Source organism: Podarcis pityusensis (assembly GCF_964106645.2).
Source record: "Podarcis pityusensis genome assembly, chromosome: 10".
Lineage (NCBI taxonomy): Eukaryota > Metazoa > Chordata > Lepidosauria > Squamata > Lacertidae > Podarcis > Podarcis pityusensis.
The window spans coordinates 33,296,709-33,311,660 of record NC_138035.1 but is presented as its reverse complement, the minus strand read 5'-3'; the positions used below and the strand labels follow the sequence as shown (position 1 = coordinate 33,311,660).

Sequence of the window (14,952 nt, the reverse complement as noted above, 5' to 3'; positions counted from 1 at the left end):
GAGAGGGCTCCATACAGTGGGATAATTTGTAGACCTTCCCACCCCATATTAATCACCTTATCTACAATAATTGACCTTCTAATGCTGGCCTTGGATTTACGGAACTGAAAGTTCTGGTCACATACAGGACTTTTAATATTTCTTCTTATAGTGACAGTCTCCATGCATCCTGGAAAACACCCCATGTGACACAAGGGGCTGCTGTTAGATGGTAAATTTGATTTCTTTCTGTCCCCCATGCATATGTCATAGTACCTTATGCTTATGCTTATATGGATCCAAACCTGATGGTACCTTGGTTTAAGAACAGTCTGGTTTAAGAATGATTTGGTTTACAAACTCCGCAAAACCGGAAATAGTTTCTTGGTTTGAGAACTTTACCTCGGTCTAAGCACAGAATCCGAATGGTGGAAGGGCAGCGGGAGGCCTCATTAGGGAAAGCGCGCCTTGGTTTAAGAACAGTTTTGGTTTAAGAACGGACTTCCAGAACAGATTAAGTTAGTAAACCGAGGTACCACTGTGTTTAATTTTTCAAAAGTGAACTTAAGCCAAACAAATTCAATAATGTCAGAACTGGTAGCAATATCTATTAGTCTGAATTGAACAAAATTGAAATGTATGTTGCAGCTGAGCAGAATCAAACCAAGTAGTGCAGTGTTTTGACTCCAGTTCCCAAAACCCTAAAGAAAATCCATGACAATTAAACAGTCCTAAATGTTTGCTGTGTAGACTTAGCCTATATGTCCTAGCCCCCTCTTTAAGGTTTTTATACTAATATACTGTAACTGTAACTGAATATCAAGTACTGTCTAGTTATGGCTGCAGAGCTGAAATACTATATAAGTCATTGCATAGGAAAAAGAAAGGTAGATTTTAAGGGCTATACTGGTAGCTAAACTTCCATTGTTGGAAAAATAGGAATGTTTCTAAAGATAATGGATGATGGTCAACAGAAGTCACATTCAGTACACCAACTGAAATCACTATGAATCCATTTATTTTACTGACTCTACTCAGAGTCTGACTTAGTTGGATATCACCCACTGAGTGAGCTTATACACACATCTCTAAGAGTAAGTCTCAATGAATTCAGTGGGGCTTCTCAGTAGGCATGTATAGGATTGCACTGCTAGCTTCCTTGAATATGAGGGGAAAGCAGTGCTCTTCTCTGCATATCAGGGATGGGGAACCATTTCTAGCTCAAAGGCTGCCTTCCCTTCCAGCGGCCATGTGCCAGTGGTGGGTGGGGTGAGAGGCAAAAGTAAACAAAGCAGCAAGTATAAATTACCTTTGTACATTAGGCTAGTTTTTACACACATCCTCCAGGCAAGCAAGAAGAAAACATCCTAGCCAGGTGAAAACACTGGTGGAGGGTGCAAAGTAGAGCCAGCGAGGAAGCGTGTCCTAGGAAGAGATTTGAAGTTCCCCATCACTACTGTTTTTTAATGTCAGGAGGTTATGTTGTTTGCCCAACCACTATTTGTATAAGCAAGAAAAGAGACTACACACACACACACACACACACCTTTGACTTACATATACTGGCCTGGCTTACATTTTACATGAAGCCAGCATTAAAATAAAAATTTGGCTTCCACTTGTGGTTTTTGGGAGGGATGCAAACCAGATGCCCACGTTGTCATGTAACAGTTGTCCTGCTACAAATAGCTTTAAACTGCTGCTGGCTTTAGTTTTTGAAATTGGATTATTTTATTGTTATTTTTTAATTGCATTGTGGTTTTAATTAGAATTTGTAACCTCCTGCCATCAAATTAAGCAAGAGGCATTATCACAAGGAGACATTCCAGCAAAGCAAAGTAGTTGAGAAAGGGGCACAGCAAGATCATATGTGGTGTAGCCTAGGGAGAGCCCTGGAGGGGCATATTTGTACACATCATCCAGCCTGAGGTTTCCCACACCAGGCGTACACACACCTTTTGTCTCTTAACTTGGATCTACTAATTTATCAGGAAAAAATATACAAGGATAGGTGGGGAATTGTACTTAGGATTTTCTAGTTTTAAAATATTATTAGAAATGCTGCTAAGACTGCAGAGCTGTTTGGGTGAGGTTCAAACAAATACCTTTTGCTCTAGTTTGTGAGTATGGTTATACTGAGGTTCATTGATGTTTCAGTGCATACTGGATTTGATCACTTATAACAAATCTGGCATGCTAATTATTTCAAATATTGTATTGTTTTTAAAGTTTGCACAAACACGGTTTGCTTCACAATATTGGAGTAGAATATGGTTTTAACCCACTATTTATCCAGTGTTTCTGTGTAAAATTTTGCATTTATTTTCAGAGGATGGACCTTGGAGAATGTCTGAAGGTGCACGACTTGGCATTAAGAGCCGATTATGAAATTGCATCCAAAGAACAAGACTTTTTCTTTGAGCTTGACGTATGTTTTATTTTGAAGCTATTTCTGTCTAATAAATGCTAGAGAAGGGAGAAGGAATGAGACAAGTGCACAGTGCAGTTGTGTTTTTAAAAACTTTTAATTCTCTAAAGAATCCTAGTAACTTAAGTGGCAGCTTTTGCAGAATTATTTGACCAGTACATGAAGTGTTGTGAAATGTTTATAGTTCCATATCCTCAATACGGAATTCATAACTTTTGGCAGTTATTAAGAGTGGGAGGGGTTGTTGCTATTCCCCACCCTCCACCTCCAAACTGTCTCTCTCAGAATAGCATTTGCCTTTGTACCTTTGACACACACTAAGAGTACACAACCCTTTTTTAAATGAAGGCATGGTAGATGTCATTTCTTCGCTCCACATCCCACAGTGCCAATAGCTCCACTTCCTGCAGTACCAATAGTGTGTAAGAAGAAGCTTTATTCTTGTAACATTTGCGCAGCAGTGGGAAGCTAGGGTATTACTCCTTGTTATGTGAATTCCATATACATATTACTTTCTCACTTTAACAACTCTCTTTTGCCATTTCAAATACAGTTGCAGATGTGTTTCAATCCAATATGATTGTACCATCTAATTTTACCTTTTGAAATGGCCCACTATGTGATCTGAAAGGGAATGGTAGAGTGTTAAAGATTTAGTGTACTTGTTGCTTGTTTCATTGAAAGCAAAGCATTTAAATGTGGTCTGAGTTGCATTTGCTTTAAAATCTCCCAGGAAGTCTAGAGGGTGAGTTATGCAAATAATAAACTTTAGAACTTGAATGAAATACAAAACCCCAAGCACATTTTAAGGTTGAACCAGAAGTCAGTGTAGCAATGCTAGCCTTATTTTTAAAAAATGCTTATTTCTGGCAGTGATACTCCTTTGATTGATGCCTTAGATTGGGTTTTTTAAAATGTATTAGGCAATGGATCATCTACAGTCATTCATTGCTGATTGTGATCGAAGAACTGAAGTGGCAAAGAAAAGACTGGCTGAAACCCAAGAAGAAATCAGTGCTGAAGTTGCAGCCAAAGTAAGCATTTAAGACTCCCACTCTACAAGTCACTCCATAATTATTCTAGCTTGATTTGTTAAACCATTATTTCTACAGTAACTCTTTAATGTGCAAAAAATCACGGTAATCACCCTACCAATCTCCTTAAATCATTTTAGCAATGCTCTGAGGTTATTAGAAGTCCATTTAGCTGTTGACAGGGCCATGCAGAGAGTTTGTGATTGAGCACAGGTTTTAGTTTAAGCTTCTCTGAGTTGTAGCCAATTCTCTGGGCTCTCCTGATTTTAGCATTTTATGTTTTCTCCTATGTATTGCAAGCTTTCTTGAATTGAACTCAAATGAATTCGTAGGTTTTGAAAGAAAGTTCAGGGAACTCAAAATGCAAGAGCAGACTTTGAGAACCTTTTTTCCTGCTTGTAAGAATTAGGAATTCAGTGGCTCTTTTCTTAACTGAAAAGATCTGTTCAAATAATACCCACTCCTGTGCCATAGTCATCTTAATTATTGAGGGTGTTACATATATCTAACTTTGGTACAAGGAAGGAACATTAGGTGGTTTTTGGTATTGGAAGGAACTTAGGCAGTTGTCTCGTGCTGACTCAGACCATTGGACCATCTAGCTAAGTATCGTTTACACAGTGGCTCTCCATGATTTCAGGCAAGGTTCTCTCCTAATTCCACCTAGAGATGCTGGGGACTGAACCTTCTGCATGCAAAGCAGTTGCTCTGACATTGAGATAGGGCCCTTCCCCATTTTATACTCGTCTAAACATCAGTGGGTTTTTGTTTTGTTTTACTGGGAAAATACCATGGACTAATAAATTACAGTGAATATAATGCATACTGAAGTTTTGGGCTACCATTCTTCATTTTTTAAGTGTAGTTAAACCTTTTGTCACTTAATGATCTTTCTAAAAGTTATATGGCTCAAGATATGAGAGACCAGCAGCCCATTTTTGTTCATAGATAACATAGCTGGGTTTTCCTAAATCTTGGGCGGGGGAGGGGCCAGGGACCAGAAAAATGCCAGAACCTGCCCAGTGAGGACTGATTATGTGCATTGGCCACAGAATGCTGATTTATTGTTGTTGTGTGTGTAAAACCAGGGTATGAGGGGGTATGGAGAGTCCTGGAAGAGAGCATGATTGGCTAGCCACCTGGAATCCTTAACAGAAGTGCTGCATACTGTCACATTTTGTTGTAGGTCCTACTTGTGGGTTTATATTACAATGATTTTTTTGTGCATTATTGAATTCTTGTAATTGTAAGTCTTACATTTTCTCCCATCTTAAAGGCTGAAAGAGTCCATGAATTGAATGAGGAAATTGGAAAGCTGCTTGCAAAGGTGGAACAACTTGGAGCTGATGGAAATGTGGAAGAATCTCAGAAAGTAATGGATGAAGTAGAGAAAGCAAGGGCAAAGAAAAGAGAAGCAGAGGTAATCTGAAATTGCATTCTTTAGTGGTTCAGTTTGGTACAGTATTTGAAAATCATGGTTAAAACACTGGTCCCAAGCTTTCAGTCTATATTGTTTATCAATAAGTTAATTCACAACATTAGCATATAGAGAAGTTTTAGATGGTTACAACTTCATCTGTTGTCCCAAAATGTCAAATAAATCTATATATGAATTTAAGAGTTGGGATTTTATTTCTAGCTGATTTCACTTCTTATCATGTACTGCAGAAGGAGAAAATAGCATGAGGGGACTCATGCAATTTCTTTCCTTCTGCGATGCTGGGTACCTCCAGCTACCACCCAGTTTCCCTTCTAACCTTTTTCTCCAGACGCCTACTTATTCCCACTATCTGTTTCCCCCACTCTCTTCCTGTGTCAATTTTTGATAGTAATCTCCTTATGGTAGGAAAGTACCATGTGCCTAAATTGTGCTATATAAAGTTGTTATTATTATATTGGCTGGCTTCTAAGCTGCGTTTGTGAACTCCCAGTCCTGGCTTATGTATAGAAACAAATGTAATTTCATCAGCAGTGTCAGTCCATCGTTTTCCAGCTTTTTAACTGGAAATCCTTATAATTACATTCTATTTATGTCTTTTTCTCCTCCTGCCCCCATGCTCATACCAAGCAGTTTCTTTAATCTGTTTTAAAATCAAAGTTTATTTCTCCATTATTGTTTCACTTACAGACAATACACCTATTCTACACTGGCAGTTCCTTCAAGTTTTTTTGCCCTTCCCTACACCAAGGGGTATCACACTGGGCAGATAATCAGCAAGTTATTCTGATCTTGGCAAACCAAACACTCACTCTAATTTTGAACCCAATGTCCCCATGGTAACAGGCCTGGAGGCAAACAGAGCTGCTGAGAAAGGATGTGTGTTTGCAAAAGAAAAGCTTAAAAGTAGCTAAGAACACGTAAGAGGGCCAACCCTCCTCTCCAAAAAAGCCCTGACCCACTGTGATTTTGTCAGTGGTCTTTGGCAGCCAAACAATACTGTGTATTAGTTGGAAATCGAAAAACTGGTAAGAGGCAAATTATTTATTAATTAATTTATTTTAAAATAATGTATATTCCACCCTTCCAATGTCTCCTAGGGCAGCAAATGGCACAAATGATGAAACAATTAAAAATCTTTTTTAAAAAATTCCAATACAGATGCACAGTTGGCCTGTTCGAGCCTCTTGCAGTTTATAGTACAGCGAAGTAGGGAACGGCTGGAAGCACTAAGAGAGGAGGATACATTGCCACATTTTGTGCAAGTCTAACTTGTTAGAAATAATGGCTATTGTTGCCTCTGCCATTTGGCATCAGTTTTATCCAGGAAGTGTGCAGCAGCCAAGTGAATAACCAGCAAAGTGTCTGTTTGTGCACATGAAGATGCTCTGTAAAAGGGTGGAACTCTTTAAATCTGAAGCTGCAGGCTTGAAACTGTAGGTTGGGAAATTAAAAAAAATGAAAAATAAAATTTACTTTAATGAAAGTTTAGGCTGGAGCTTGTGCATAGTACTGGCCTAATTCATCACCTGTCCTTTATTAAGGAATGGAAATGCTGGCTTTCTAGCTAGAGAAGGCGCATTAAATACTTACCAAGAATATTTTTTATTCATGCATTTGAGATAAATATTGTGATGTCTTTGCAGGAAGTGTACAGGAATTCCATGCCTGCTTCCAGCTTCCAGCAACAGAAGCTTCGAGTTTGTGAAGTATGCTCAGCATATCTTGGTCTGCATGATAATGACAGGCGGCTTGCTGATCACTTCGGAGGAAAATTGCACTTGGGCTTTATTGAAATAAGAGAGAAGCTTGAAGAACTCAGGGTAAATAAATATTACATAAGTACATTAATTTTAATGGATCTGTTCTGAATATGATCTAGTTGGATATCATATCACGCTTAATAATGTGTTTGCATAACTTCAAGTGCTCTTAAGTAGGTGATGCAACTAATAAATTTAAGCAATAATCATAGAATCATAGGATTGTACAGTTGGAAGGGACCCCAAGGATCATCTATTCCAACTCCCTGTGATTCAGTGTTCAAACTCCCATTGTTCTAGGTGCATTTTGCAACAGGAAATTTCATTAGCATGAGCATTTTCTGAGCTCTGGGTGTGGTACTGTGCCTAAGATTTCAGATTACAACTGCAGAGTGGAAGGAAAGGAGGACCCTTTCTGCCTCCCCACTTCCAGCTACCCTCTGAAGACTGCAGAAGAGACCCTCTGAAAAATATTAGGAGGGTAGGCAGGGGAAGGACTAGAACATGTGAAATGTGAACATAGTATTTTAGCTGCAGTTCATTCATTTTCAGCTTTGTATTCTTGTTATAAAAAAGCGTGCCTGGATATTCCGTTGTTTCGCTCATAACCTATGTTTAAGGTGCCATTTAGCTTCTAGCTTTCATTATGAGAAATGGCCTTCCAACCTCTGATTAAAAACCTCCAAGGAAGGAGACTCCACCACCTTCCCCAAGGAGTCCATTCCACTGCCAAACATCTCCTAACCATCAGAAAGTTCTTCTTGATACTTACTTGAAATCTATTTTCCTGTAACTTGAATCCATTGGTTCGAGCCCCAGCCTCTGGAGCAGGAAGAAACAAGCTTGTGACTAGTGATGTTAAATTCTCGAGAATAATCTTTTGGAGAATATCCTCGAGAACATTCTCAATTAATGAGAATATTACAGAATTTTCATTTAAAATAGGAGAATAGTCATTTTAATGCATTGAAAATGATATAATTAGTTAATATACATGTCTATTCATGAGTAAACTTGTTCAGATGGCAACCAAAAACTGTACAGATACTTTTATTCAATGGGGCAATGCAGTAAATTCACATTCTTTGATTTTTTTGCACCAAACTTGAAATTGATTGTATAGGCCTCGGTACTTTAAGTGTATAAAGCATTTAAGCTACTTTCTGTAAAAAAATCACACTGTATGGCCAAGGGTATAGAATTGCTAAGAAAAAGGTCACACCAAAATAGGGGGGAAAGGCTATTACATATAGTTGAAATACATACAAATTCAAATGTTCATCAAATTAAATGAATAGCATTTTTAAAACTAAAAAAAAATTAAAAAATTCTGTAGCTCACATTTCAGAACTGATAGTGGTGAATAACACAATGCCCAGTAATGTAACTGGATAAAAAAAAATTCTTATTCATTACTTACACTGGCAATAGCATAGCTTGACTTACTATTTACTAGATTTTTTAAAATGTGGGTTGTAAAACTGGTTCTTACATTAGAATTTACAGTTTGTGGAAAATATTCTCTGGAGAATTTTCTAGCAGAGAATATTCTCACCTCACATCACTACTTGTGACAGCCCTTTAGATATTTGAAGATGGCTATCATATCTACTCTCACTCTCCTCTTTACCAGGCTAAACATACTCAACTCCCTCAACTGTTTCTCTTAAGGCTTGATTTCCAGACCCTTTATCATCTTGGTTGCCCTCCTCTGCACACATTCCAGCTTGTCAATATCCTCCTTAAGTTGTGTGTCCAGAACTGGACACAGTACTCTTAAGTGCTGTCTGAACAAGGCAGAACAGAGTGATACTATTACTTCTCTTGATCTCAGAACATTATACTATTTTTGATGCAGCTTAGAATAGCATTAGCTTTTCTTTGCTGCAGCATTGCACTGTTCACTCAAGTTAAGCTTGTGGTCTGCTATACCCTCTCACAATAAATGCAGTGCACAGAGCTTCTGGATCAAAAATTTTAAATATTGGTCTACACAGAAAAAGAGAACTCAACATTAAGCAAAATAATTTAAATATTTGTAAGTGTCCACTAACTGATTAAAATACCTTTGGGTGATTATTGTATCTTTCTTTCACCTTCATTTGAGCTTTCCTGGTGTATTGACAAGAGAAATAGATGTGCCTATCAGTCTCTCCAACTTTGTCTTTGTTTTTCAGAGAATTGTGGCTGATAAGCAAGAGAAACGAAACCAAGAACGTCTAAAGCGTAGGGAAGAAAGAGAGAAGGAAGAAAGGGAAAAGCTGAGGAGGTAAAAATCTGCTCTTGTTAACCAGCTGTTTTATTTTGATAAAATTTCAGAATAGTTTTATACTTTTAAATATTTTTGTGCTACTGATTTTGAAAGACACTGAGAGGGTTTTTTGCTCTCAGTGGTGTTACAAAATTTCTGAAAAAGTATACAAAATAGAAAGTGGTCTCATAACTACAAACCTGCTGGGGAGAAAACTGAAAGCCAAATGGAACAGCTAAGTGTCATAGTGCTGCTTGAAAAATGGAAATTATTGCAGCCTGTTTCCACACTTGACTTTCATAGGGATAACAAAAGTCTAGCTGCAATATTTCCCTTAGACAATGATTTATCCATTTAAACATTAACCTTCTTTTTGCTAAATATTTTTATTGCTTTTAATTTCAGTTAACAAAACATACCCACAAAGGGAATACAGAGCTTAATAGTTGTTCAAGAAGCATTAATTTTCTTATGTTCCCCATAGGTTTCATATTTATAGCAAATAATTGATTTTAAAAGCTTATATACTTGGAAAGGCAACAATTTTAGTTTTCATTAACAATGAATAGCTGGTACATGCATCTGGGGCTGGGGTTGACCTGGATTTTGTATTGCTGCTGAGCATTAGCTGTGCACTTGCATGCAAAATGCATCACTTCAATGATACGCACTTCCAAATAGTGTACTTTGTATTTTGACTTCACAACATAAAAATTTACCTGTATTTTGCACTTTTTTCAGATCTCGATCTCATAGCAAGAACCCTAAAAGGTAGGTTATAATTCTTTTTTCTTGTAAATTTTCACAAACAGAACCATTAATAAATAATAATATAATCTCCCTGGAGATTACAAACACAGTCCTAATTCTCTGCACAAAAATGAAGTTTCAGTTGTTGACTCCAGCAGATACATTCACAATCTCAAGTGATTCATCACCCAACTACGGAGAAATCTCACTAGATCTCATTTTTTATATAGTGCCTTTCCGCTTCATTAGTTGCTGGAAAATTAGCATCTTTGGTCCTGCTTATTAATGTGTAAATTTGTGCTAGAAATCTCAGTTGATCCTCTGTAGTTAACCAAAGATTATGTAGGTCTTCTGTAGAATTGGAATTTCATGAGTCGCTTCAGATGCTACTGGATTCACTGTGGCTGTGGGCCATATTGTTATTAGCTATTGAACAATTATTCGAGGCTTAAGATACAGGGTGAGAGATTAAATTGGCTGCTTTTTCAAGCCAAGAGAAATGTTTATTTAAACTTATCATATTATATATATATATATATATATATATATATATATATATACACACACACACACACACACACACACACATACATACACACCTCTGAAGTTTACAGTGATATTTTTTAAAAAACTATTAAAGTTATCTATTAAAAACAGTTAAAGAGGAACTGGGAGGAACTAAAAAGATTAAAACCAACACTTGATAAGAAGAAATAAAACATAATTTTATTTTTTCTATGTGTCTGGATAGGCTTGCCTAAACAAATATTTTTTAAGCAGGCATCAAAAGAAATGTAGAGAAGGCACCTGCCTGTTGTCAATAAGCAGGGAGTTTGTTGCCTTTGTTTTTGGTATTTTAGGTCCAGAAGTTCCAGATTCCTGCATGACATGTCCTAGCATTGATATAGAGTGCTTCTGCCTTGCTGCTGTCACACAACGTAGGTAGTTATTCTTAGCAGTAGTTCAGAACAGCTACAAGGCTTTTCATCTGCTTCAAAGAGTTCTGCTAAACTCCAAAACTTGCAAACTCCTGTGCAGTACAATAAGAGAGTGGTGACCCTGTAGGTTCTGTTAATGTATTTGCTGGTGGTTCTTTCTCATCAGCTATAAATCTCTTTTCAGGTCAAGATCCCGAGATCGCCGTAGACATCGATCTCGTTCTTCCTCACGTGAGCGAAAGAAAAGAACTCGCTCCAGATCCCGTGAGAAACGTCACCGTCACAGGTCTCGTTCCACCAGTCGCAGCAGGAGCCGCAGCCACCAGAGAAGCAGGCATAGCTCCCGGGACAGGAGCAGAGAACGCAGTTCTAAAAAAAGGTAACATTTAGGTCAGCAAGAGGAGCAGTTAATGTCCTCTATTTTACTAGTTTATGTTCAGAAAAGTTGGTAGAAACATTATTCTGTCTTTGATGGTAGTTAGTTTATTCTTAAATGAGGTACAAGTCCTTTGTCATGGGCACTAGTTTGATAATTTGTATTTTTAATGGTTGGATTATTGTGTTTATGTTTGCATTTATATTTGTAAACTGCTTTGAGAAACTTTTGTGATGGGGGGAAGTTGTATTTAATTTGTTAAAATAACAGTGTTTCTGCCCTTCTTTCCAGGACCTACCACCAGGATATCAGTCATTTCCACATGCTTATGCGTAGAGTTCATTTTTGTAATATCTAGATAGTGTCACTACTTGAACTTTATTCAGATGCTTTCTCAAAAGCATCTTTTCATTTGAAACCTTTGACTTTACTACTTTGTTTCTTTTACTGTCAGAGTTTAGACTGTATGCTCCTTGGACAGATATTGTCTCTAAGTTCAAGTTGTTTTTTAATAACCATAGGTCAACACAATGAAAGATAAAAGAACTTACGGTAGTACAAATCACCTTGGTTTGTAGCTGTTGGAAGCACATATGTTGCTGGAATTATATAGAAATAATCTGTTGGCATTGGATGCTTGGAACCTGTACGCTTCTACCAATGTGCAAGCTCTTATCATCCTAACACGTCAAGTGATGAGAACATTGGCCTGGCTTGCACATAATGGTAAATCATGGTTTAAACCATGCCTTGTTTGATCATTCAAACTGCCCAGCAGCTTAACTATGGTTTGTTTAGTGCAGTGTTTCTCAGACTTGGATCTCCAGTTGTTGCTGGACTACAACTCCCATGATCCCGAGATAGCAGGGATGATGGGAGTTGTAGTTCAACAACATCTAGCAACCCAAGTTTGTGAAACAAGCTTGGATTGTTTTATCTTCTCTGGGACAATTTGTGGTGAACCTGTTCATTAAATTATGGCTTAAACCCTTACTGTATTTAGCATTACTTGTGAACTAGCCTGTGGCTTGACTTATCCAAGAAATGTTTTTGCTCTAATTGCAGCATAGTTACATCAGTTGACCAGTAATAATATTGACTTTGATGACATGAAAATTGACTAGCTGCAACAGTTTGTCTCTTCCCCTTAACTTTAGAATTATGAATGGAAGGAGAAGGCAGTGGATTCCAGATGTAGCAAGTGATCCTAGTTTGACCCCATAACATTTTTTTGCTATGCCTTCTTAAGCTCTGTTAGGCGGTTTCTTGCTGTGCCCTTTTATGTTCTGTTCAGCCAGTCTCTTTCATATTAATAAAGAAAATTAAAAACCAAATGAAGTAATGTCTGTTTTCAAATGCATTGTATTTTCTTTCCAGATCCTCAAAAGAAAGAGCTTCCAGAGATCAAGAACGATCAAGAGACCGTAACAGAACATCACATGACAAAGAAAGGAGCCCCAGAGAAAAGTCACCTAGAGACCGAGATTGCAAAGACAGGAAGCGTTCCTATGAAAGTGCTAATGGCAGATCAGAAGACAGGAGAAGCTCAGAAGAGCGTGAAGCAGGAGAAATATAATTGGCTGTACATTCACTTGATCCTTTAGCTTCCTATGGAGTTGCATACTGTGGTTTAGTTTACAGTTATTCAAAGGGACACCAGTGAGCAGTTCCACACACTGATCCAACTAGGGTAGATGTACAGTGTATAAAAATGGTTATAATGAAGTCTGAATTGACCCCTTTCAGTTGATGACAGCTAAAGCAGTGTCCTTTTTTCTCTTTTCCAATAAACTTCTAAAACATTATTTTCAAAGATCTCGCTTCAAAACGACAACAATTTTATGTACCAAGACGTAGATCTCAATGTTTTATTCTCCTTTTTCAATACAAGTTATAGTGAACAAACTATATTGTGCTCTTTGCCTTGGATGCATTCAAACCTTTATAAACTACTCTAATTTTCCTCCAGTTGAAACAGCAGCACTGAGTGGTTTTTAGGGAGGGCGGGTGGGTCCCAAAGCTTTTAATTAACTCTATAATATGGTGTTCTCAGTTGCTTCTTGAGAGCCTAGGTTTGGCAGTATGTTTTAGACGGGATGTGTGCTGGAGAAAATTGAAAGTTTTTGGTTTTTTTACAGTGCCCATTTAGACTTTGAAATTGAACAGCTGTTGCATTTCATCCTTTTTATTAATTTCTATTGAAACTTTGAAATCAAAACCAGTCCCATATCTCTGTACCACTTGATTGGTATGTGTTCAGTATACTTGGTTCTTTTTCCATAAGATTTTTTCTGCTTTTCTTGTGGGGTGTTAACTGCACATCCTTAATTGTAAAAAACAACAAACCAATAATAAAATAAATAAATAAATAAAATAACAATTTTGTCCCTTGAAGTAGCTGTGTGTTTCCCCACTCCTTCCTCGCAACTAAACTGCTTGTTGATAATGTCCATGCTTTCTATCAGGTAAATTGTATCTGGAACCTGCATGGTGATACATTGTTTTTTACCTGGATGGTAACACTGTGTTTGAGGTACACAGTTGTAATAATATATCCCTTTTATGAAACAGACTATCTGCATTTTGAGGAACAGCAACATCATGTTGCTTTTACAATGGCAGCTTCCACTTGGGGAAGTTAAGATGTTTATAGAATTTGCTGTTAGCATGCCCACACAGACTTGCTGCAGTCTAGTCACAGCTCAAAAAATTATTTATTGCTGAAGATGTGATTGGATGAATATATTCGGTACTCCACATATAAATGTGTACATGGCCTTCATTTGTATTTACAAATAAACAGAGTTGGAGTTGGAGTTTGAACTGGCACTGTTTCCATTAGATTGAGAGAAGCTATATAATTCAGTACCATCTGTTAACAGTTGAGAAGGTGCTTTTCTTCAGAGCTAAGAGAGTATAATAATGAGGCTTCTCAAATTGATTTGATTTTTGTTTCAGTCCCCTTGCATCAGCAAAGTCGAGCACGAAACCATTGTTTATATTTTTTTAACTAGTTTGTTTTTATTACTTTGTATTTTATAGTGATGTTTCCCCAATAATTTTTATTGTTTTTCATTTAAATACAAGAACATATAACTACAGTAACTTGTCCAGTACTACATTTTTACTGGGTTTCATATGCAGTGAGTACATAGCACACAGACAATACGTTTACTTACGTATTGTCAATTGAAGTAGTCTCTCCGGAGAGAGTCTTGCGTTGAGAGTGGAATAAAAGTATATTCTGTCTCATTTATGGAGGGAAAGAAAGGAAGTCAGGTCTCACCAAAAGTGTCCATTCTTGAAGTGCTTTTAATTACCCTTCTGTGATGAGTAAGACATTCCGAAAAAGCCACACTCCAAATATTTAACTAGAAGTCAATGGCAATTTCTGTAGAATGCTTCCAAATACTTAAATCTCTGCATTTAAGGCTATTTGAATTTGGGTCTAATAATATGTTGAGAGCTGAACTGGGTGAGGGGTTGGTGTGTAATTTTAGAAATAATGTGAAACATCTTTTCCCAAAAGAAGTATACAAACATGCAGCTCCACCTTGCATGAAAATGTGAGCATCTCTCTCTGCAGCCTTTCCAGAATAGAGGAGAGATAGTGATTTATGTTTTGGTGAGAGAGTCCAGTGCCAGCAAAAGGTAATTTTGAGAGAAGCCACCTACAGATGAGCAGAGAAAACTCATAGGGATGGGTTGTGCCAAATTGATTGCCATTTATGATCTGCCACTATAATCCCTAAATCCCCCCCCCCCCCACTGTCTGCAGGCCTCCTGTATCTCTTGTGTATTGTTCTAAAAGAATGCAATAAAGATTCATCTCCTTTTATGTCATATTTTGATTTGTTACAGAGAGACTCAAATAATGTAAGGGAACAAAGCCCCCCCCGCCCCGTTCTAAATACTTTGGCAAAGGTGCAGAATTGATTAGATTGAAACTGGGCATCATCTGGCTTCTCTATTAGCTTATGATTAGATGTTGCTTT

General features: G+C 37.5%; 1 protein-coding gene across 3 annotated transcripts in view; it reads left to right on the top strand.

Annotated features, from left to right (window-relative positions):
- Positions 1-13,351, top strand: part of LOC308457756 (putative RNA-binding protein Luc7-like 2) — a 29,173-nt gene extending 15,822 nt beyond the window's left edge. For all 3 annotated transcript variants that reach the window (XM_080971922.1, XM_080971920.1, XM_080971921.1), the window contains 8 exons: positions 2,309-2,407; positions 3,331-3,441; positions 4,718-4,861; positions 6,526-6,702; positions 8,820-8,911; positions 9,635-9,664; positions 10,766-10,960; positions 12,335-13,351. In XM_080971922.1, the coding sequence (XP_080828048.1) occupies positions 2,309-2,407; positions 3,331-3,441; positions 4,718-4,861; positions 6,526-6,702; positions 8,820-8,911; positions 9,635-9,664; positions 10,766-10,960; positions 12,335-12,533 (1,047 nt within the window). In that variant the 3' untranslated portion in view covers positions 12,534-13,351. The remainder of the gene's footprint in view (positions 1-2,308; positions 2,408-3,330; positions 3,442-4,717; positions 4,862-6,525; positions 6,703-8,819; positions 8,912-9,634; positions 9,665-10,765; positions 10,961-12,334) is intronic.
- The last annotated feature ends 1,601 nt before the right edge of the window (positions 13,352-14,952 follow it).